The sequence below is a fragment of the Pinus tabuliformis genome, chromosome 2_1 (assembly GCF_031772625.1).
Source record: "Pinus tabuliformis cultivar Carrire ecotype Pingquan chromosome 2_1, CPIR1, whole genome shotgun sequence".
NCBI classification, from domain to species: domain Eukaryota; kingdom Viridiplantae; phylum Streptophyta; class Pinopsida; order Pinales; family Pinaceae; genus Pinus; species Pinus tabuliformis.
In genome coordinates, this window is record NC_142299.1 from 933,171,845 (window position 1) to 933,196,072 (window position 24,228).

The window sequence follows — 24,228 nt, forward strand, 5'->3', positions numbered from 1 at the left end:
GATTGGCAAGGCTATCCTAAAAGAACTATGGGGTCCTCAACACTCTTTCCTGCCGAAGACAAGCTCCGTGAGAAAGCCGACTATCACGGATGGAAGATGTCTATCGATCTAACCCTAGAAGATCAAAGAGTGCTGGACCATGTAAGAGGCAATATTGTTGAGCCTCCATCAAATGCATGTGCTGCTGCTTCGAACAAATGTTAAAACGGAGAAGTCAAAACAAAGAAGATCATCCGAGACTCTATCGACAAGCACTTGGTGGTCTACATCTCTAAACTAGACACCTCCAAGGAAATCTACGATAGACTGGTGAGTTTATTTAAAGTTAATGATGCAAATCAAGTTTTGTTTCTTAGAAATAAGCTGAGGGAAATCAAGAAGGGTAAATATGAGAGTATGCAAGCATACTTCTTAAGAATCACCGAGATCAAGAATGATCTCCTATCTATTGGGGAGACTATCACTGACAAAGAAATGACACTCACGACTCTTGGAGGATTACCATCTGAATGGTACGTGTTCAAGACTACTCTTCTGAACAATAATATAATTCCTAGTTTTGAGGAATTAATGGCTAGATGCATTCAAGAAGAAACAAGGGTAGAAGAGCAAGAAATGCCCATGCCTAAAGGTCCTCCTGCTGCCTTTTCTTCTCATGATAAGAAAAGAAATAATTCTGGGACTAAAGGAAAGGCTGGACCTAAGGGTGGAAGAAAAAGATGATGTTACATCTGCGATAAAGCAAGTCGCTATGCAAGGGAGTGCCCTGATAGAAAGGACTCTCACCATTCTGGACGATGATCAGAATCTTTCTCATGGTAATTGAAAGGATGGAAAATTCAATAGCAAAGGTAAAAGAAATGTTGGAAATCAAGGAAGAGGACAACCATTCAAGAAGGCTAGAAATTCCAGGATGTATTAAATGCACCTGACCTCAAAAAGAACCTGGTGTCCATCTCGGCAATGGAAGACAAAGGCTACAAGGTAACCTTCAGTGATGGCAAGGTACGTATATGGAAAAATAATGTTAAAGATGCCTTTACTCTTGGGTTTCGTGTTGATTCATTATATCAGGTCGATGGAAGTCCACTAGGTGTCATATATTATGACACATCTCTTCAGTCTGAACTTTGGCATCGGAGGTTTGCCCACCTTCATTATAAAGCTCTACCTGGTGTAAGACAAATGGTGGCAGGGATGCCCGAATTCCGAGTAGAGAAAGAAGGTGTATGTCTAGGATGTGTCGAAGGAAAGCTCAAAACGGAACCATTACCCTCAAGCCAAAGCAAGACCTCCGATATATTACAGTTGGTTCACTCAAGCATATCTGAGGCTGGCATTAAGAGGGAGACTATTACACCACATACTCCTGAGCAGAATGGTGTGGCAGAAAGGAAGAACCGTACGATTGTGGAAGCTATCTCTATGGGTAGATGATGTAACAATGCCTGATGTGGAGGAACCCATGGATCCTATTTATCCACTTGAGCCTTCCTCTTCTAAGAAGAGGCCTTCATGGCTTAGGGGGATACTTGATGATGCTAAAGGTCATGCTGCACCCCGAGGAACCTCCCGTGAAAGTAAGAAACCTAACAAGTATCAGGGATACCTGACCATCATGAGCACGATCATACAAAATGAGCCTTCATCATTCTCGGATGTTGTCAAGCATAAAGTATGGAAGGATGCTATGACCAAAGAATATGAGTCTATTATGGACCCCAGGACAAGACAAATTGTTACTTCAAAATGGCTTTACAAGATCAAGCTACAGCAGATGGAAGTACGGAATAGTATAAGGCTCGTTTTGTTGCTCGTGGTTTCTCCTAGAAGGAAGGTATAGACCAGAGTTTTACGAAACGGCCGAACCGAAACGGAAACGGCCGTTTCTAACCGTTTCATTGCCCATTTAAGTGACCCGGCCCATGACCCGGCTCGGCTGACCGAGTCAGCTATGACTCGGCCGGGTCATCCAATGACCCGGCCGAGTCATAGCTGACTCGGTCAACCCGGCCGGGTCCGTATTGACTCGGCCGAGTCATGGAAAGGACGGCTGGGCAGCGTTTTTTTTTTTTTTAAATCAATTTTTTGTTGATCTTTGGTAAAGTTAGTTAGGGTTTGTGGATTCTAAATGGTTATTGTAATTTGTTAAATGCTTTTGGGGTCCATTTCCCCCTCCCAAACTCTATTTAAGACAGCCAAATGCTCTCATTTCACTCACAGCAGTCTTATGCATTTGAGTGAGAGTCTTCTTTGAGAGTTAGTGAGCAGTTCTTGAGCTTGTTTTGGAGCAGCAGTGAGGAGTCTTGGAGGAGCATTGTAGCTGGAGTGAGGAGCTTCTTGGGCAGCCATTTGGAGCAGCATTGAGGAGCTGATTTTTGGAGCAAGCTTGAGGAGGCAGTTTGTGCCTGGAGGTATTTTTTTCCACCTCTATAAATCTGTTTTTACTTAGTAAATTTTAGGTGCATATCAAGATAGCTTAGAGAGTGTTTTTAGTCAAATAAATGAACATTGAATCAATTTTTTTTTTTTTTTTTTCATTTTCAGATTGTTTTCCTAGTCAAAAAATGGCACCTAGAGCAAAAGATCCTGCTTGGGCATATGTTGAAATGGTTGATAGTGAGATGTGTTGCAAGTTTTGCCATAGGAAAATTAAGTCAGGTCCTGGGGGGATTAATAGGCTGAAACAACACTTGGCAGGGATTAAAGGCAATATTACTGCATGTAAATCTGAGGAAATTGGGGAGATTAGAAAGAATTTGTTGGAAAGCTTTGAAAAATTTAATGCAGAAAAGACTAGGCAAAAAGAGATACAGGCTGAAATTGGGAGGAAGAGGGAGATACAAAGAATGATGGCTGCCAACCCCCACTATGAGTTTGAGGGTTCTTCCTCTATCCCTCAAACTGATGCATCAAACCCTTTCCGTTATGTTCCTCCCTCTTTTGCTTCTGTTCAAGATAAGGGAAAGGGTAGAATGAAGGGTGATGGGACTATCAAAAGTTTTTTCACTCACTCAGGCTCCTCTCCATCAGATGCACATGGTCCTGAAGTTGGTATTAGTAAAGGTCTTGCTCAGCCCACTTTAGATGACCATTGGAAGAAAGAATTGAGGGAGACTGCTTGTGACTACATAGCTAGATGGTGGTATGATGTTGATATCCCCTTTAATGCTGCTCGTTCACCATATTATGAGCCTATGTTTGAGGCCATACATGCTGCTGGAAAAGGCTTCAAAGGCCCTACTATGCAAGAGCTAAGGGGGTTTCGTTTGCAGAAAGAAATTCAATCAATTAATGAGTATTTGCAAGATTTCAAGGAATCATGGGCAAGAACAGGGTGTACCATCATGTCAAATGGATGGACTGATCAAAGAAACCGTACCATCATAAACTTTCTTGCCTTCTGCCCATAGGGAACCATGTTTTTAAAATCAGTTGATGCATCTGATAAGGTAAAAGATGGCCACTTGTTGTTTCAGCTATTGGATGAGGTTATTCAGGATGTGGGGGTGGCTAATGTTGTTCAAATCATCACAGACAATGCCTCTAACTATGTTCTTGCTGGTAGACTGTTAGAGGAAAAACACAAGACCATCTTTTGGACCCCATGCGCTGCACATTGCATAGACCTCATGCTTGAGGATATTGGAAAATTAGATTGGGTCAGAAACACTGTAGATAATGCCAAAAGCATAACAAAATTTATCTACAATCATACACTGGTTTTGAGTCTCATGAGGAAACACACTGGAGGCAAGGATATCATTAGGCCTGCCATCACTAGATTTGCTACACATTTTTTGACATTGCAATCTATGCTTTCCCAACATAGAAACTTGCAAAAGATGTTTTCCAGTGATGAATGGAATCAAAGCAGTTGGTCTAACAAACCAGAAGGCAGAGAATTGAAAAGGAAAGTCCATGATGAAACTTTTTGGAGAAAGGCAGCAGAGATTGTGAAGCTTGCTGAGCCACTAGTTAAGGTGTTGCGGTTGGTGGATGGGGAAAGGTTGGCTATGGGCTTCATTTATGAGGCTATGGATCAAGCAAAGGAGCAAATAAAGACAGCATACAAGGATAGAGTGGCAAAGTATGGGCCCATTTGGGCAATCATTGATGAAAGATGGAACAATCAACTCCATCGCCCTATACATGCAGCTGGGTATTTTTTGAACCCACAGTATCATTATAAAGCTAAGGAGTCAGGAGCTTTGAGGGGGGAGGTCAGAGATGGACTGGTTGATTGCATTGAGCGCATGGTCCCATCGGAGTCTGATCAGCTGCTGATACATCAGCAGGTCACATCCTTCAGCAATGCAACAGGTACCTTTGGGAAGAACCTAGCAAAGATTGCAAGAGAAGCAGATGAGCCAGGTAAACAAAAATTTCAATTTTCAATTTCTTAATGGTTTTACTTTTTTTATTAAAGTTTGTTAAATCATTTATAATTTGAAAGTTAGATATAATTTGTAATTTTGTTGAGCTTCAGCCTTCATCTAACTCATAATTCATTACACTCCTATGTTTTTTGCAGCACAATGGTGGGAGGCCTTTGGTGGCCAGTGCCCTGAATTGCAAAGGTTTGCAATTCGTATTTTGAGTCAAACTTGCAGTGCATCTGGGTGTGAGCGCAATTGGTCTGTATTTGAGAGGATTCACACAAAGAAGAGAAACCGTTTGGAGCAAAAACGGTTGAATGATCTAGTTTTTGTCCAATACAACCTTCGGCTCAGACGGAACCAATTGCTGAACAAAAGACCTGATTCAGATCCCATTGTGTTGGAAGACATTGACCCAACATCAGATTGGGTAGTGGAGAGTCGTCTACCAGAGTTTGATCCTGATGAGGATCTTGAATCACTTGATGTTGGAGATCCACTGCAGCATGTTCAGTTGAATGCAGATCCCAATCCACCAGCCTCAGTCTCACAGCCAGCTAGTAGGACTCCAGTTGTAGGTGCTTCCTCTGCTCAGCCACGACAGAAGCGCAGCCGCATTTGTACTCTATCTCAGCTTGCATCTGCTGCACAGCCTAGTGGTACTGGCACCACTTCTACAGTTGCAGTTGGAGACGATGATGATGAGGAGGAGCCATGGGGCCCCTTGTCTGACTCTGATGATGATGATCCAGAGATTGGTCGAGATGATCTTGGCTCCTCTGGCAGTAGCTACTAGCCTCCTTGGTTATTTGTATTTTGTTTTGACTCTTGAGTCTTTGATCATGTATGACAGACTACAGTTGACTATGTATTTAGTTTTACTATTGCCATTGGGTACACCGTACCATTTTGATATAATGGATTGGTTCATGAGCCTACTTTGATCATATGTTGTCTTCCATGTATATTATAATGTTGTGTGTTTGGAAACTTGAATGAAAATCTTTAAAATTATGTTTAAAATATTTAAAATTATGTTTTTTTATAAAAAAAATAAATATTTAATGTATTTTTTACAACGACCGAGTCATTGAAATCGAGCCGGCCGAGTCATTACCGAGTCCGAGTTCGAGTCCGAGTCCGAGTTGTAAAACATTGGTATAGACTATGATGTGATATTTGCACTTGTAGCAAGATATACGACCATCCGCTCGATCATAGCCCTTGCGGCTTCACAAGGATGGAACCTACATCAGATGGATGTCAAGACTGCGTTCTTGCACAGTTCGATCAAAGAAGAGGTCTACGTGGAGCAACCCGAAGGATTTGAGATTTATGATCGAAAATCTCATGTATGCAAGATGAAGAAGGCTCTCTATGGGTTGAAGCAAGCACCCCGAGCATGGTATGAGAGGATCAATAGCTACTTGATGAAGATGGGATTCACTAGGAGTGAAGCCGATCCTAACCTTTAAGGGTAAAGATGACAAGCCTCTCATACTGGTGCTGTATGTGGATGACCTCTTTCTAACAGGTGCAGACCCTCTCATTCACAAATGTAAGAGTGAGTTGGCTTCTGAATTTGAAATGAAGGACCAAGGACTTGAAGTGTGGCAAAAGCCAAGGGAAATTTTCCTATCTCAAGGAAAATATGTGGTAAAGATATTGGAAAGATTCGATATGATGGACTGCAAGCCTGTGACTACCTCGAGGATCTTAACTTTTAGAAGTTATATGGTAGTGATGTCGGACCAGATTTGGGAAATGCCTTTGAGTTTCATAAACTCATTCGCATTGATGTTCTTGGTGAACCTCCGTCCGAACATATGTTTTGCAATTAGCATCGTGAGCTCATATTTGGTTGAGCCTCACTGGATTGATGCCAAGAATTTTCTGAGATATCTTCGTGGCACAATTACTAATGGGTTAAGATACACTGCCGGAGATGTGAGACTACTTGGATATACTGATGTTGACTGGGCAGGCAGTGTGGTGGACCGTAAGAGCACTTGCAGGTGCTATTTCACCTTGGGATCTACTTCGACATCCTCGATGAGCAGGAAGCAGAAGTCGATGGCTTTGAGCACCACCGAAGCAGAATATATTGCTGCTAGCATGGCCTCCTATGAGGCAATCTGGTTGCGAAAGCTCTTCAGTGAGTTGTTTGGATTTACATTGGATACCACTGTGATTCTCTGTAACAACCAAAGGTGGGATTCGATTATTGAGGAATCCCGTATTCGTTGATTGCTCCAGCAGATAGACATCATTTGGGATATGGTAAGTCGATGAGCAAGGAGGCTCCATCGCATTAAGATGATGTACAAGTCGATACACCTTGTCAAAGCCCCGAGGGAAGATCTAATCTATGATTTTCCCAAACGACTTGGAGTCGTAAAGAAACCCTTGTACAAGGGTCCTACATGTTGCATACATTGAGCTCTGGGAGCTCTGAGGGCTTGCGGTTCTTACTGGAGCAACATACGACCACAGGGTGACTCACCCTCCCCTGGTGGTGCGCACTGGAACAAGATGATTCGCTCTCTTGTGGGACAAGATGATTCGCTCTCTTGTGGAACAGGATGATTTGCTCTCCTCTGTAGCAGGATGATTAGTTCTCCTGTGAGGCCTGGATTGATGTGTTCTCCATGGCGATTGCAGCAGGATTGATGAGTTCTCCATGGGATTGTAGCAAGATTGATGTGTTCTCCTGTGAGGCCTGGATTGATGTGTTCTCCATGGCCGCCTGGATTGATGTGTTCTCCATGGCAATTGTAGCAGGATTGATGTGTTCTCCTGTGAGGACAGGATTGATTAGTTCTCCTGTCGAGGCATCCTACCCATGCAGTCTGGGACTCATGGGAAGTACCTCTCATCTGATCAATGAGCAGGGAAATGAAGTTGGGGACCATAGTAGTACCGATGGACGCATCGTTGTATCTACCGTACTCCCTACGCTAGGATGACCTCCATTGATCTGGGATCAATGATACTGGTCTGGGACCAGTGGTAGGAGTTGTACCATACTATGACACTGACTTCGGGTCGGTTGAGACTGGTCTGGGACCAGTGGTACATACTCTGAGACTGACTTTGTGTCAGTGCAGTACTGGTCTGGGACCAGTGAGAGTGGTACATACTATGACGCTCACTTTTGGTCGGTTGAGACTGGTCTGGGACTAGTGGTACACTCTCTGAGATTGCGATACTAATCTGGGACCAGTGGTAGGAGTGGTACTTACTATGAAGCTGACTTTGGGTCAGTTGAGATTGGTCTGGGACCAGTGGTACGCACTGTGAGACTGACTTTGAGTCAATGGAGGATGATACTGGTCTAGGACCAATGGAGTTGTACTCACTATGACGCTGACTTCGGGTTGGTTGAGACTGGTCTGGGACCAGTGGTACATACTCTAAGACTAACTTTGAGTCAGTATGATACATCCTCGATCATTTCTTCTTCTTCATAATTCGGACAAAAGCAGAGCAGAACAGGCGGAATAGAGCAGAGCAGGGGAAGGGTCAGGCTATACAGGGCAGTGCAATTGATGGATGAATAGTAATGACCAATAGAAAGATTGCAGATGAAGTTCTCCCTAGTTGAGAGGGAGTGTTAAAATTGGAAACTAGGGAAAAACTTCATGTGGGTCATCTTATGCATCACTGATAATATTTTTATTAGATTCCTCTTGTCGAGAGGTGTAGGATTGATATAAAGATCATCCGATTCCGACAAGTATTCATGGAGATATGAATTTATTTTGATTATGGAATTATTATCAAGCCGACCTACAACTCATGTAGGCTCAGAAGCCCAACAGTCGCATCTATTCAAACACCATCGTTGTGTATAAATACAGAAGGACTTTTCCTCATTTGGACTCACTCATCTCATCACATCTCTCTCTCTCTCTCTACTGCGCAGAAAAGAGTCTCTTCTCTACTGCGCAAAAAAGGGTCTCTCCCTCACACATGTGAAGCCAGACGCTGCTGAAACTGAAGTTGCAACTGCAGAAGTAAATATTGACTTGCATGGACTAGAAGATCTCCTCATCTGAAGTACGTTGTAGGTTCATCTAAACCTCCTCTGAAAGCCGCAACTTTTGGTGGTGGAATCAAGTCAATCCGATGGACGGTTTGCAAGATATCGACTGCCCTAGTTTGAAGCCAGAAGCTGCCGAAACTGAAGCTGCAACTGCAGAAGTAAAAATTGACCTGCGTGGACTAGAAGATCTCCTCATCGAAACTACGCTATAGGTTCATCTGAACCTCCTCTAAAAACCGCAACTTTTGGTGGTGGAATAAAGTCAATCCAATGGACGGTTTGCAAGATATCGATGCCCTAGTTTGAAGCCAGAAGCTGCTGAAACTGAAGCTGCAACTGCAAAAGTACAGATTGATCTGCGTGGACTAGAAGATCTCCTCATCTGAACTGCGTTGTAGGTTCATCTGAACCTCCTCTGAAAGCCGCAACTTTTGGTGGTGGAATCAAGTCAATCCGACGAACGGTTTGCAAGATATCGACTACCCTAGTTTGAAGCCGGAAGCTGCCGAAACTGAAGCTGCAACTACATAAGTAAAGTTTGACCTGCGTGGACTAGAATATCTCCTCATCTGAACTGCACTGTAGGTTCATCTGAACCTCCTCTGGAAGCCGCAACTTGTGGTGGTGGAATCAAGCCGATCCAATGGTCAGTTTGTGAGATATCGTCTGCCCTAGTTTGATGATGAAGCCGCTAATGACGCTGCTGATCTAGGGTTTGCTACTGTTGATATGAATCAGATTTATTGTACTATTTCTCTCTGCTGAATTATTGAAGATAAAAGAAGATTTGATCAAAGGGTTTCCCCACACATTGTGGGGTTTGTCCCTGGCTAGCCGCCACATCTTGTGTCTCTTGTCTTGGCTTGTTTTCTGTCGATCGTTTAATGTTCTATATGCACTTTACTTTATGTACATGTGATTGCTAATCTGTGGAATATAATAAGGAAAAGAAGTAAGTTGTTATAAGCATAGAACACACCATAACTTAACAAGAACCTCGTGTTTCATGACAAGTCTAAGCACATTGAGATCGGATATCATTACATTTGAGATGCAGTGAGGCTCCATCAGATTTCGACAAATGAGAAAATAGCAGATATTCTTAACATGGCATCGTTGAAGGGAATTTCTTGGTCTTCAAAGAGCAGCTTAGACTGATGGATGTGCTTCTCCTAGGTAAGGGCCCTGGTTGATCAAGGACACTAAGTTATGCTCTTCTACCATGTTTCAGCTCCCCAAGAAAGGAATTGAGCTGAAGAACTCCTGGGGTTGAGTGAACTTTGAACAATAGGATAGTTGTGATCCTTACCTCATGGTATGTAGTATCTTGCCTATTGTCTAACAATACGATAGTTGTGATTCTTACCTCTCATGGTAAGTAGTATCCTGTTATTGTCACTTTTGGATCTTGACAAAGTATACCCTAGTTGGAATCCTACCCACAAGCTGGGCTTATCGAGATTACCACCCATCTAGCCAATGGGTGAGGAGATGTGGGATAGTTGTGATCCTTGCCATTTATGGTAAGTAGTATCCTGCCCAAGTGAAGGGATGTAGGTGTTCTACCACTGACACTTGAGGTTAAAGTTGGGAAGATCAGTGGACAATAGGATTGCTCTGATCCTTACCTCATGGTAAGTAGTATCTTGCTTATTGTCCTTGGATATAAGTTGTTAGCTTGAGCCCCCACTATAATGATTCTTCTTCTTTAGGTTCAAGAGTGTTCAGCAGATGAGCAGAGACAAGATATGACTTGGCTCAATGATATCAATGACAAGATGAAATTTATGATGCAGCCAAAAATTTCTCTCTAGCTGAGAGGGAGTGTTAATTTCGCAGCTCAGGGATGAATTCCCTCCTTTGGACAGCTTTCCTCATCAAGAAAGACCCCTCCTAGCCCTTGGAAGAATTTAATTTGGTAAAAAAAATATAATTTTTATAGTGAAACTCACAAGTGCACAAAAGCGCAGTTCAGCGTAAAGGATAAATTGGGTCTCCTCCACCTCATATAAATACACATCATGTCACATCACTTTAGAGCATCATCATCACATCTCATCTTCTCTCTCCTCTTGTGATTGGTTCATACCAGTGTTGCACGACTCTTTTAGGACCTGCGAGTACCCACGAGTCTTGACGGATTCTATAGTGAGACGGGTCACTCGTATAGGACCCACAGTCTCTACCCGTACTTGTCTAAACCCGCATAAAACTCGTCTACTCGTATTGAACGCATGAGAAATGCATGTGACTGTTGATTTGGGGTAGCATCAAAGGTGCTCTAGCCACTAAATTTGGTGGAGAGGTTGGGGCACATGAGATCTCCAATACCCAGAAAGGGTTTGGGCAGATTCTAAACAGTTCAAGAGATATTAAAATAATTAATATTTTTAATGGAGTCCCTAAGTCTAAACTTGGGGAAATTAAAATATTAATGTGGATTAATATAAAATTGTGTTAGAATGGTCCAAAAGACATGGATCAAACCAAATCTAATCTTAGTTGTTGATTACGGACTTAATCTCGGTCGTTGATATGTCAACGAGAAAAGTATAAGAGAGGGCTTGAGAGTCACTTCGAGAACGCACCAGATGATGAGTTGCAGCGGAGGAGCATTGAGTGCAGAGAGACGGAGAGGCAGAGAAAGTGTCGGGAGAGCACCGCAAGAACCAGAGAGAGTGACATAGTAGTAGCCAAGGCTCACGCAGAGGCATCGAAGAGCTACGCAGTGCTTCAGAGAGGTTAGCGTTGCTAACGCAGAGGGCTAGAAGGCTGACACAGGGCCTCTTGATGTTGACGCAGATCCATTCAAGGTGACGCAAGGCCAGCGCTAGGCAGAGAAAGGTTGACGTCGTCCAGAAAGGCAGACACTGGGGTTTTTGGGGAAGATTGGAGGTGAGGAGCTGCCGGAAGGTATATCCGGGGTTTCAGCTGGGACATTTGTCTCACACTGAGAGGTACTACTGCCAAGGAAATTCTCTGTTGGGTAAGCCGGAATTGGCACCCAATTGTACTCTGAAATTGCTTAATAAGAAAACCCTCAGATAGTTGCATTGATTTTCTCGCACTGGGTTTTTCCGAGGACATTGGTCCAAAAATAACGGTGTCATTTGGTGTGATTCTTTTTGTCTCCTTCAGTTGATGATCTGTAATATGATGAGCATGCACTAGTGTTTATTTTCAGTGTTTACATTGTAAATAACTTGTTAAGTAACGGAACAAGTAGGTAGGAATAAATCAATAAAGCGCATGGAGGGTTTCTAACCAGTAGAATTAGAAACTTCAACATGGTATCAGAGCGTGGTTGTAGATCACAAGAGAACTAAGGACATAAGCCGAGCGGAGCAATAGCAGCAGAAAACAATTGTCCTGAGCGACAGAAGTTGTTTCTAGCAGAGCAGCAACAAGGCAAGGGTGACGCAGTGCCTGCATCAATGGTGAGCCAAGAAGAGGCAACGCAGAGGCTAAGGGAGGCAAAGAGAGACTCACGCAGAAGCTAGGAATGTTGACGCAGTTGGCTAAGGAAGTTGGGTTGCTGGTGCCGGGATTGCGCAGAGCCTAGGAGCTCTCACCTTCAGGTTGCTAGGGTTTAGAAGGCTATGGGAACATTGCAGAGTGGAGCTGTGAGGTACTCTAGTCAAAACAATACCTAACAGGGCAAGGCCAAGAGAAGGGAGTTGCTATCGAGGGTTTATAGCCGAGAAATCTGGATCAGTGGTGTAGTTACACAGACGATCAAAGTAGGGGGCATCTCGACATCGACAGAAGGATTTCCAAGAGGGAAATCGAGACTCAAAGGGAGTCACATCGAGAACTTCCAAGAGGGAAGTGGAACAGCATCATGGCACTACACGAAGTAAGAGACCAAGACAGGCTAGATGGAGCATCAAACTTCGCAGTTTGGAAAGCCAGAATCTTATCCGTACTTGACAGAAATCGTGTCAAGCACTTCGTCTTGAAGACGATAGCTATCCCAGTCGACCTAGCTGAGAACGGCAAGTACAAGGACGTAATGGCAAGGGCCAAGAGCATCATCCTTGACAGGGTCAAGGACCATGTAGTACCACACATTGCCGAGAAGGAAACGGCAAATGAAATGTGGGAGGCCCTAAAGAAATTATACCATCATACTTCTGTGCAGAGAAGAATGTTACTAGAAAATCAGTTGAGGTCATATCAGATGAAGAAGGGAGAACCGATTGACACCTTCCTCGGAGGAATGAATGAGATCTGAGATCAGTTGACTGCTATAGAAGCCACACTAGATCAGGAACTGATGGTGAGGAAAACCCTGAATGTTGTCTCAGAAGACTGGGAGATATTTGTCCAAAGTATACTAGGCAGAGGGACACTTCCACCTTGGGATGAGATGTGAGCGGCTCTTCACCAAGAAGAGATCAGACGGCAGTCAAAGGTGGGAAGCAGTAGCAAGGGGATCAGAGTCAAGCAGGAGGAGGAGGATGTTGTCCTAGCATCTAAGGGAAAGCAAGAAAAGTGGAAGAAGAAGGATCTCTCCAAGATCAAGTGCTTCCACTGTGGGGAGCTGGTCATTATGCGACCCAGTGTCCAAGGAAGAAGAGTAAGGGAGAGTCTTCTGAGACTAAGGCAACGCCAGCAAAGGCAGAGAAGGAAGTGTTAACAGATGATGATTGTGCCATGAGTGCACATAAACCACTTGAGCGGAAGTGGGGAGACATCGAGCTGTAGTTAGGCAAACTATAGGCGATGAGGGGCTAGATCCTCGAGGTACACAGCGTCTTGGATTAGACCTTGCTACGAGAGCCCTAAAGAGGAGTAGCAGGACTGGCTGATGTGGGTAGAAATGGATATGAATGGAGCGGCAAAGAGAGCTACAGTGCAGGAGTCCTGAGACAGCGCGAGGCTAGCAAACTACAGCAATGCGAGAGGCACAGGAGTGTTGCACCAGTGCAAGATGGCATAGAGAGGTGTGCAACGGTGCGAGATGCAGGGAGTTGTTGCAGCAGCGCAGAGGTCAGAGAGGGAGCACTTGTCAGCGGCAGAGGGAGCTTCAGCATCAGCGGGTGTCTCTAGCCCAACAAAGAGGTCAGAGTTGGAAGATTGGTTACTTACTTCTCAGTAACTGAGTTGCAGTGCAGCAATGGGCAGCACGATGCAGCATGATGAGAGGAGTTGCAGTGTGGATGCAGTGTTGGGAGAAAGGACCAGCAAAAGCACGGATGCAGAGGGAGCTATCATATAGATGCAGTAGTGGCAATGGCAGAGCCATGGGTAGCAATACAAGAGGCATCAAAGCAGAGGATGATGGGCAGCAGGCCTAGCATCAACACAGGGACCGATCCCGGATGATCAAGGTGATACTCAGTAACGATTATTACTAGAGCACACTCCTCGCTAAGAGGAAGTGTTGATTTGGGGAAGCATCGGATGTGCTCTAGCCACGAAAGTTGGTGGAGAGGCTGGGGCACATAAGATCTCCAATACTCAGAAAGGGTTCGGGCATATTCTAAACAGTTCAGGAGATATTAAAATAATTAATATTTTTAATAGAGTCCCTAAGTCTAAACTTAGGGAAATTAAAATAATAATGTGGATTAATATAAAACTGTGTTAGAATGGTCCAAAAGACATGGATCAAGCTAGATCTAATCTTAGCAGTTGATTAAGCACTTAATCTCGGCCATTGATATGTCAACGAGAAAAGTATAAGAAGGGGCTTGAGGGTCACTTGGAGAACACACCAGATGATCAGTCATTCTATTCTCTAGAGCAAGGTTTTCTAAGAGAGATAGAATCAGTGATTGGAGTTGCAGTTGAGGGGCATTGAGTACAAAGAGACAGAGATGCAAAGATAGTGTCGGGAGAGCAGCACAGGAGCTAGATAGAGTGACGAAGTAGCAGCTAGGGCTCACGCAGGGCCACGCAGAGGTAGCCAAGAGTTGCGCAATGCTTCAGAGAGGCCAACGTTGTTGACGCAATGCCTCCTGAGGCTGACGCAGACCCATCCAAGGTGACGCAGGGCCAGCGCTGGGTAGAGAAAGGCTGATGCAGTCCAAAAAGGCATGCGCTGGGGTTTCTAGGGCAGACTGGAGCTGAGGAGCTGTCAGAAGGTATATTCGGGGTTTCAGCCGAGACATTTGTCTCAGACTGAGAGGTACTACTGCCAAGGAAATTCTCTGTGGGGTAAGCTGGAATTGGCACCCAGATTGTACTCTAAAATTGCTTAATAAGAAAACCCTTAGATAGTTGCACAAGTTTTCCCGCATTGGGTTTTTCCGAGGACATTGGTCCAAAAATAATGGTGTCGTTTGGTGTGATTGTTTCTTTTTCCTTCAGTTGATGATCTGTAATATGTTGAGCATGCACTAGTGTTTATTTTCAGTATTTACATTGTAAATAACTTGTTAAGTAACGGAACAAGTAGGTAGGAATAAATCAGTAAAGTGCATGGAGGGTTTCTACCTAGTAGACTTAGAAACTTCAACAGGAACCCGCATAGGACCCGCATACGTTCCGTGACCCACTCAAAATTCGTATTTTTTATTTTTTGGAAATTTTATATTTTTTAAGTTTTTTTTTTTTGTATTTTGTCGAGTCTTATACAAGTCTTATATGGGTCATTCCCGAGTTTTATACAAGTCGTCGAGTCAATAGCCAGGTGAGTCTTATACGAATACGAGTCGTGCAACATTGGTCTGTACAAGTCTAAAATGAGGAGGCCCAAGCTCACACGTGCGAAGGAAAGGAGGACAAATATGTTTTCTTCATTGACTTTCTGATTGGGACAGTTTGACCAGTCGTTGACCAACGTTGACTTGACATTTTGACTTTGTTTTACTTGGAAAAATATGATTTTGGAAGGTCGAATCCACTGGTGAAGGAACCGAATTTTTCTGTGCACTTTGACTTGGGTTGACTGCAGACCTTTGACTGAATTTTGACTACAAATTTTTAATGTTTGACCGTAGGCCTTCTCTCTCCTTCGACCAAACTTTTGAGGATTGTTTTCACTGAGGTTTGACCAGCAAAGTGTTGGAGAATGCAGTAGGGTAGCTATTAATTCAATTTCTCCTTAACCTTAATAATTACTTGTGAACTTTATTTATCTTCTTATGTTTCTTTATTAGATCTTCTCATCAAACAATTATCAAGAACAAAAATAGTAAAGACAATGGACACAAGTATTAGGCTCCAGCCAGGGGAAAACCTAGAAAGAACCTCTTCTCTTCTTATAGAATCTGCTTCAAATGAGAAAACCAAGACCCAATACCCTAGACCAAGTCCTCCTCCATGCACCAAGTCGGCCCTTAAAATTAGGTCAAAGATCAATTAAAACAACAAGAGTCAATTCTGCTTCAACTAGCTTCCAACTTCGACTTTGGCCCCCAACTTTGTCCTCCAACTTCAGCCATGTAGTAGTTGCAAAAACCCTAGTTTCTTCACACGTGTGAGAGAATAAAGCCCAAAAACTATTTCCTTTTTTCTTCTTGTCTTCTACTTGCTTCCTTGACCTTCGCTTCCTTGATGCTCCTTGCTTCAGATCGAACTTCTTGATTGATGAGATTGAATTGGTGACTAATGAAGTCAAATCTGCTTCTATTTATAGGCTTTCCATGACATCAAATACCCTTTTTTAGGCCGACTTGTGCTTGGCGGCTCATGGAACTTTCTAGACTCAAAATCAATATCTTTTACATGTTAAAACTTTCCCAACAGGGTCTTGTACAATTGACAAGGACTCTCTTGACTCAAGGAAAATATTATTTTGACATAACACACCCTAGAAGCATGAAGAACATGCTTGACCTAGATGACCATCAAAATGGAGCATGAAACCCATGTTTAAATTAATATTTTTCTTTCTTCCTTTTCTTGTTACATAAGTTATACATAATGACTTGAGTACAGTGATAATTATGAAGACCGAAACTAGTTACATTCTCCAACACTCCCTCTTAACTAGAGAGGTATTCATAATTGTACACCTGGTACAAGGATATTCTCAAACTAAACCGTTATCATAAGAAGAGTCGAATTGGTAAGCCATCTTCAAGCATCAACATCATGACCAACATTGTCAACATAGTAAGGCCTTAACTTGAAAAGCTCTTTCTTATACAAGAGCATAATGTTGGGAAGCTTTACGTGAGATACCACACTACCTCTACAAGGTACATACCCATCCGGATGTTCACTAGGTAGGTCCTTTTAGGACTATTCTTATCTTGGATTCCAAATCCTCAAAGAATATCAGTCCTCTTCGACCACTCTTGTCTTGGATAATTGCCGGTCCATTTCCTATCTTGGATTTTCTATCCTCAAGGAAATCATGGATGCTTATCCAATCCGCCATCCACCATTCTCTCTCCATGGCCTTCACTTAGACATAGAGTTGTTAGTCATGGCCTAGTGCATGACACATGAAGAAGAGAATACAACTGTGATGTTTATCATCACTACCTCTCAACCAAAGAGGAGATCACTATTCCCACTTGATTTAGGGAATAGATCCTTGCTCCTTCACAAATATTAATGAGACTTCATACTCCCTCTAAAGCATAAAGGAGATTCTTTGACTTCATTTCAATTTGGAAGCCATGACCACAAGCTCTCTAGCTTGTTTCCATAAGTGTATCAGCTACCGGTTCTTCATGGAGATGGTTGCATGGCTCCTTCTTTCCTTTGTATCTCATCATATTGAGCTTTCTTTCTTCCTAGATGTTGTAGAGCCATCTTCTCCCTTCAATCTAGTGACAGGATTCAGGCCATCAATCTTGCATATCACTTTCCTCTAGTCATTATCAACGGAGGCACTATATTGAGCCTTATCAAACTAGTCATAGCTCCCTCTTAGACATGAAAGTGATCTTCGTTGATGTAGGAACATGAACATCAGGTTATCTTCTTACACTACTACCTTTCAATCCCAAGAAGATGATGTAAACATCTTGACTTCATAATCACTAACTCAATCCATAAGTTCTTTGAATCGAGTTCAACACCAACAATTGAACTTTCCTCAACTACCATTATGTATTTCTGCCACATCCTTCCAGGTAGCAAAACAATATCAGATAACCAATATCAAAATATTAATATTAGACTTACCTTATCATGATGGCCCCTTTCATCAAAGTATTTACTTCTTTGAGATCAACCTCCTTTTGCACGATCCTTCTCCATATTGTACAAGAATCTTTCTCCATGCATTATTTTAATTGGAGTGCCCATGGATCGAACTTGATTACCAAGCTACAATATCTTCCTTGGAGATGTCATTGTTAACTCCCTTTCTTTCTTCCGGAGACTATACTTGATGTAGATCAACGTTGTCATATTTATGCCATGCTACTTTTTTAGAGTCTTTAGTTATTCCAAAGAATATCAAACTTCTTTCAAGCATCAAATAATCACATGGAAGACTTACCAAGCACATTCTCATAACCATCTTGTCTTGCATGATTCTTATAGATATGAACCTTTCCCTCGAGAAGAGTTACTTAAAATATGGATACCTTTGCTTCCTTGCAATCATCTAGCCATCCTTTCTTGAACGATTTTGCTTCTTATACCTGTCGAAGATAGGTTTCTATTCCCAAGAGTAGAAAGACTTTCATTTTTCTCTTCACACTGCAACTTGACCATTTGCATTCCTTCATCCCTTAAAAGCATTGTTTCCATACTAGATGAAATATATACTAGTCATGTCATAATGCTCTTTCCAAGAACCTTCCAAAATGATGGTTCTTATAGGATCTTAATGATCCCTCTTTGCAGAATGACAATCTCTAACATGATGTTAGAAAAATGCTTGGATGAACAATATGCAATATGGTTCCAATCCTTTTATTCTTTAACGGTTGGATGATTTTTCAAAGCAACTTAATCATGTAGATTCTAATACTACTACCATATGCTTTCTCCTATGATGCCATATTCCATTCAAGAATCAAGACTATTCTAAAGTATATAACACTACATGCTACTCTACTTTCTACTTAATAAAATAAAGAAAATTTTCATAAAGAACCTGACAAAGATGAGACTGTTGAAATTGTAACTAGTATCGATCTTCATAATTGTTGTCTAGCTCATGACTTGATGTAATTCATATATATTTGTTAAAACAAGAAAAGGAAATTATTGTAAAGATCAAAAGAAAAAATATTTTTATAAAAGCACGGGTTTCATGCTTATTCTATTACGTTTCTAGGTCTAAGCACCCATTGTGTGCTCTTAGGGTTGAGTCATGAGTCATTGTCCTTGTCATTATTTAATAGACCCTTCTTGGGCTTTTTGTGTCGAGAAAGAAATATATATATTTATCAAAAATATGTTTAGTCCCTCCACCAAGTCGACCTCATCACCCATCAAGTCAGACTCATGATGAAAATTCAACCACACCAAGAGACTATATATAGAAGAGGAACTCAACTCATTGTGGCATCAATTCATTCATAAATCGATCTACAGTTTCTAAGGAAGAAAAGAAGTGCAAAAAGATTGAAAATAAGGTTTTTCTCTAAGCGAAGAATAGAGCCCTTGTAAAGCTAAGGAAGACCGAAAAATCTCTCTTTTGTTCTCACACATGCGAAAGGATTAAGGTAACTAATGCGAAGTTGCGAGACCAAGAGTGCAGCCGAGATTTCAGAAGCAAGAGAGTGTCGAGACACTACTTGATTCAGATTCAGGAGTTTGACTTATGTTGACTTTGAAGATCTCGGATGGAATTTGACAAGTTTTCTTGGGAGGCTGATTTGATGGATTGGAGGAGGTCTTTGTCTTGGTCAAAGGGTCTTGGTTGTCTCATTTGATTTGGTTCTAAAAGAACAGAACAGAATTTTTGGGTTTTCCTTTAGAAGAGGGGTTTTCCCTAGCTGAGTGCCTACATCTTGTGCTCTTTTCTTTGTGATCTTCATTGTTTTCGCAATTGCCTTGTTGATAAAAAAATAATAATAGAAGAAGTAATTAGAAATCACAAGAAATTGTCATGTTAAAGAGAAATCAAATTGAAGAAACCCTAATAAGTTTCCCTAAGGATTTCTCAACAGAGACTTCCTTCAATAATAAAGATCCTTGGCATCTTCTCCTTTTGGTTTCTTCTCAGGTTCTCCCTTTTCTTCAACTATGTGAGCTTCACTTCTTTCCTTTCTTTTGTTATCTTTCTTGTTTCGACAATCCCTCTTAAAGTGTCCATACTCATTGCATCCAAAGCATTGAATCTTTTGGACATATTGGTCTTTTTCTTGGACTTTCCAAACTTCCCTTTCTTCAACTAATTGGACTTTGCAATGAAGACTTGAGACCTTTCATATGATTCAGTGTCATCCTTTGCCTTGACTAGATTCTTCCAAGATACGTTGAGCCCACAATTCATCAAAAGGTGTAGTATCCTTCTTAGAGTAGATACTAGTTGCAAAACTACTCCAATCAGGGGGCAAAGCATTTAATACATAAATTGTCATTTCAAAGTCAGAAACAGTTTCCTCGAGCCCTAGCAATTGATCTCTTATTTGTGAGATCATAAGATAAGTGACCATGTCTTCATCCTTTGGCTTTCGTATTCTATATAGTTGATTCCTCAAGGAAATCTTTTGACCTGATGCACTTATAGAGTGTAACTTTACCATCTTCTCATACATAGCCTTGGATATCTTCATATCAGCAACAACAGGAACAAGATGATCCTTAACGGATTCAACAATGATCCTTTGTGCTCTTACTTCTCCCTTCTTGTATTTTGCTAAGTCTTGAGTCTTTTCTTTGTCTAGTACAACTAATTCACCAAGGACATATTCGATGACTTTATTTTTTGTGAGTGCCAAGTCAATCCTCTTCTTCCATGCAAGGAAGTGCGTTGATCCAACAAGCTTGTTTCTTTCCTTGCAAAAAGTAGCAATGTGATCTGCAGATTGAGACATAGAAGAAAATATAACACTTATTTATCAACCAAGAGCTTGTTGTAAAATGTAACGAGGTTTGGTCTTCATAATGACATGTAATTATGATTTTTGTAAATGATGTAATGAAGAAAATAATGTATTATTGACTTGCTTCATGGGTTCAATATAACTCTTGGTGACCTCATTGAAAGATCAAAGGAAAAAGTCATCCAGGACAAGTCTCATCATACATCAGTCAAAAGGGAAACATTTGTTGAATAAGATATGTGAGATCCTCAAGATTCTCTGATGGAATCCTCATCGAAGGATTCACAGATCTAGAGTGGAAGCAAGTGTTTCATCAAGAACTCCAACTTATGGAATTCATGGGATGATGGTATGATGACATGAGAAATGAAGCAGATCAAGGGGTTGAAGATCTTTTCAATCAAGGAAGCTGCTGGAAGAAGCCTAGATGACCTAAAGGTAAAATGAGGTATGTATGCTTGTATTTAATATTATAAAGTCATGTCATATGGTTGCAGGTAACATGGATCACTACTTCTATCTTGAGAAGCATGATCAAGGGAAAAGGATCTCCTCCTCTGAAAAAATGCAGGAAGGCATAAGTCACACTAGATGAAATCAACATAATATGTCCTCATATGAAGTATGAGGTGGTTGACTACAATTAAGGAACTCTTATTGGAAGCTCCTGGGAATGGAATGTGTAAGAGGAAGAGATCGTGAGATATGCAACCATGATAAAGGTGATCAACATCCAAAAGACCAAGAAGATTTGACTAGGAAATCTCCTGGAAAGATATGAAGACTTTGATGAGAGTCTGAAAAAGATGGAGACCCTTGACAATGGATATCTTTGGGAGATGTGTCAACATGTATGCAGGATGTTGATACCTATAGGAAGATGTCATGATGAAGAGCCATCTCGTAAGGTACTATTTGATTTAATGTTATGTTTTGATTTCTTGAATAATATCTGGATGAGTTCATGCAGGGCTACTGGAACAAGAGTTGTAAGCACAAGTACAACTAGCATTCATGTGGTGAATGGAAATTCCTGAGAAAGAAGTAGCCATATGAAGAAGGTTCCAGATATGTACCCAGAAGGCCACTTTCCATGAAGAAAGGAATGACATGACGAACCAAGGAGGAAAGTGATTGATGGCTAATGCCCTACAAGGAAGAAGCTTGACTAAATTTCATGAAATCAAGGAAGGAAATTGATCAAGCAGCTAAAGGACCCACGAAGAAGAAGTTGTTGATGAAAAAGGGGAGTTCCTAGTTAAGAGGGAGCTCTGACAAGTCCCTAATTAAGAGGGAGCTTAGGCAAGTTCCTGGTCAGAAGGAGCTTGGATACATTCCTTTACAAGAATAGGCATATCTTCCCTAGTTGAGAGCGAGAGATAGACACAACATTCTTGTCTTCACCTGGGAAGAAAGAATGGAGGATTGGGTAATCATCTAGGATCTGATGGTCTCTGAGGATGTATAGGGCATCCAAGATAAGAGTAGGCAAGAGGACCAATATTCTGTGAGGCCAAAGTTTAGGGATATATCACAACGTTTGGATGTTGTAGTGATGAAGAAATCGAAGAATCAAGGAAGAAGGATTACTTTGTCTTGGTCTGGGAATGGCAACATAGGTCAAGGGTCTTAGTTTTGGTATTCATCAATTGGAATCTCTATAAGAAGAATTTGTGCGAGTTTTCCTCTCAAAGAGTGAGAGGTTTTGGCCCTGGCAAAAAGCCAACATCTTGTTTTCTTGTCTCTTTTGTTTTGGTAACTATTTGATGAAGTAAGAAAACACACTCTAATAATAACAAGAGAAGATTGTGCTAATAAGAAAAAGTAAAAAGTACCTCACAAATAGTTATCATCGTGAGAAATATCTTATTAACCTAATTGCCCTAGATTCTTCAACAGAGCTCTCCTTCTTGATGATATCTCCAACTATCTTGATGCTTTCAAGTCCTTCAAAGAGACTTCAATGATGCCCTAGAATGATGACTTCTAGAATGCCTTCAACATCGATGTCTTCGAACAGCTTCAAAGAGTGAATGATGATCACAAGATTCTTTGATGCTTCATCTTCTTCAAGATGATGCACTAGAGAATCTTCAATAAGAACTTGTCCTTCCTTCCTTTGATGATGAGGTCTTCCTCAACAAAGGCTTGAAGTAGTACTCTTCCTTCTAGGTCAATAGATCTTCTTCCTCTTTCCTTGTCTCCTTTTGCAAATGATTCCCCTTGATAAGAAAACTCTTCAAGATTATCTTACAGTAGCCTTCTCTTCTTCACCTTAGCTCGATACCATGTTGGCGAATGCAATAGGGCAGCTACTAATTCAAATTCTCCTTAACCTTAATAATTGCGTGTGAACTTATCTATCTTCTTATGTTTCTTTATTAGGACTTCTCATCAAACAATTATAAAGAACAATAACAGTAAAGATAATGGACACAAATATTAGGCTCCAAGCCAAGGCAAAACCCCTCCAAGGGGAAAACCAAGAACAAAAAAAATTAAAAAATTAAAAAATCTTCTCTTCTTATAGAATTTGCTTCAAATGAGAAAACCAAGACCCAAAACCCTAGACCAAGTTCTCCTACAAGCACCAAGTTCGCCCTCCAAGAAGCCCTTCCAGTTAGGTCAAAGATCAACCAAAACAACAAGAGTCAATTTTGCTTCAACCAGCTTCCAGCTTCAACTTCGAGCGACAAGTTCGACCTACAACCTCAACCTACAACTTTGGCCCTGTAGTAGGTGCAAAAACCCTACTTTGTTCGCACGTGTGACAGAATAAAGCCCAAAAACAGATTTTCATTTTTCTTCTTGTCTTCTACTTGCTTCCTTGACCTTCACTTTAGCTTCCTTGATACTTCTTGCTTCAGATCGAAATTCTTGATAGATGAGATCGAATTGGTGACTAATGAGGTCGAATTTGCTTCTGTTTATAGGATTTCCATAATGTTAAACACTATTCTTTAGGCTGACTTGTCACTGCCAAGGCCGACTTGTGCTTGGAGGCTCATAGAACTTTCTAGACTCAAAATCAATATCTTTTACATGTTACAACTTGCCCAATAGGGTCTTATACAATTGACAAGGACTCTCTTGACTCAAGAAAAATATTCTTTTGACATGACAAACCCTAGAAGCATGAAGAACATGCTTGACCTAGATGACCATCAAAATGGAGCATGAAACCCATGCTTAAAATAATATTTTTCTTTCTTCCTTTTCTTGTAACATAAGATATACATAATGACTTGAGTACGTTGACAATTATGAAGACCAAAACTAGTTACATTCTCCAACACAAAGAAGGTTTGACTATTGACCGAGCTCATTTGGAGGATTGTTAACTGTTGACTTTTGGACTGGTTAGGGCATCATTTGTTGTTGTTGACTTTGACAGAATTTGCAGATTTCACTTCTTGACTATATTTGACTTTGGGGCTCATCTTTTGTGTTGATTTGGGGTAGCATCGGATGTGCTCTAGCCACGAAATTTGGTGGAGAGGTTGGGGCACATGAGATCTCCAATACCTAGAAAGGGTTTGGGCAATTCCTAAACAGACCAGGAGATATTAAAATAATTAATATTTTTAATGGAGTCCCTAAGTCTAAACTTAGGGAAAATAAAATATTAATTTGTATTAATATGAATCTGTGTTAGTGGTCCGAAAGACATGGATCAAGCCAGATCTAATCTTAGCCATTGATTAGGGACTTAATCTCCATCGTTGAGATGTCAACAGGAAAAGTATAAGAGGAGGCTTGAGGGTCACTTGGAGAACACACCAGATGACCAGTGATTCTATTCTCTAGAGCGGGGTTTGCTAAGAGAGATAAAATCAATGATCGGGAGAGCAGTTGAGGGGCATTGAGTACAGAGAAATAGAGAAGGCAGAGATTG

The 24,228-nt window shown here is 41.4% G+C and overlaps 2 protein-coding genes across 3 annotated transcripts in view; one reads left to right on the plus strand and one right to left on the minus strand.

Moving 5' to 3' along the window:
- LOC149203710 (E3 ubiquitin-protein ligase At3g02290-like) overlaps nucleotides 1–24,228 on the minus strand; it is a 201,262-nt gene that overhangs the window by 17,125 nt on the left and 159,909 nt on the right. The gene's annotated exons all lie outside the window — the stretch shown is intronic.
- LOC149203711 (uncharacterized) lies at nucleotides 3,420–5,359 on the plus strand. Its single transcript, XM_089403680.1, has 2 exons — nucleotides 3,420–4,374; nucleotides 4,535–5,359. Exons 1-2 carry the CDS (start codon nucleotides 3,420–3,422, stop codon nucleotides 5,173–5,175), a joined length of 1,596 nt encoding a protein of 531 aa, XP_089259806.1. The 3' UTR covers nucleotides 5,176–5,359.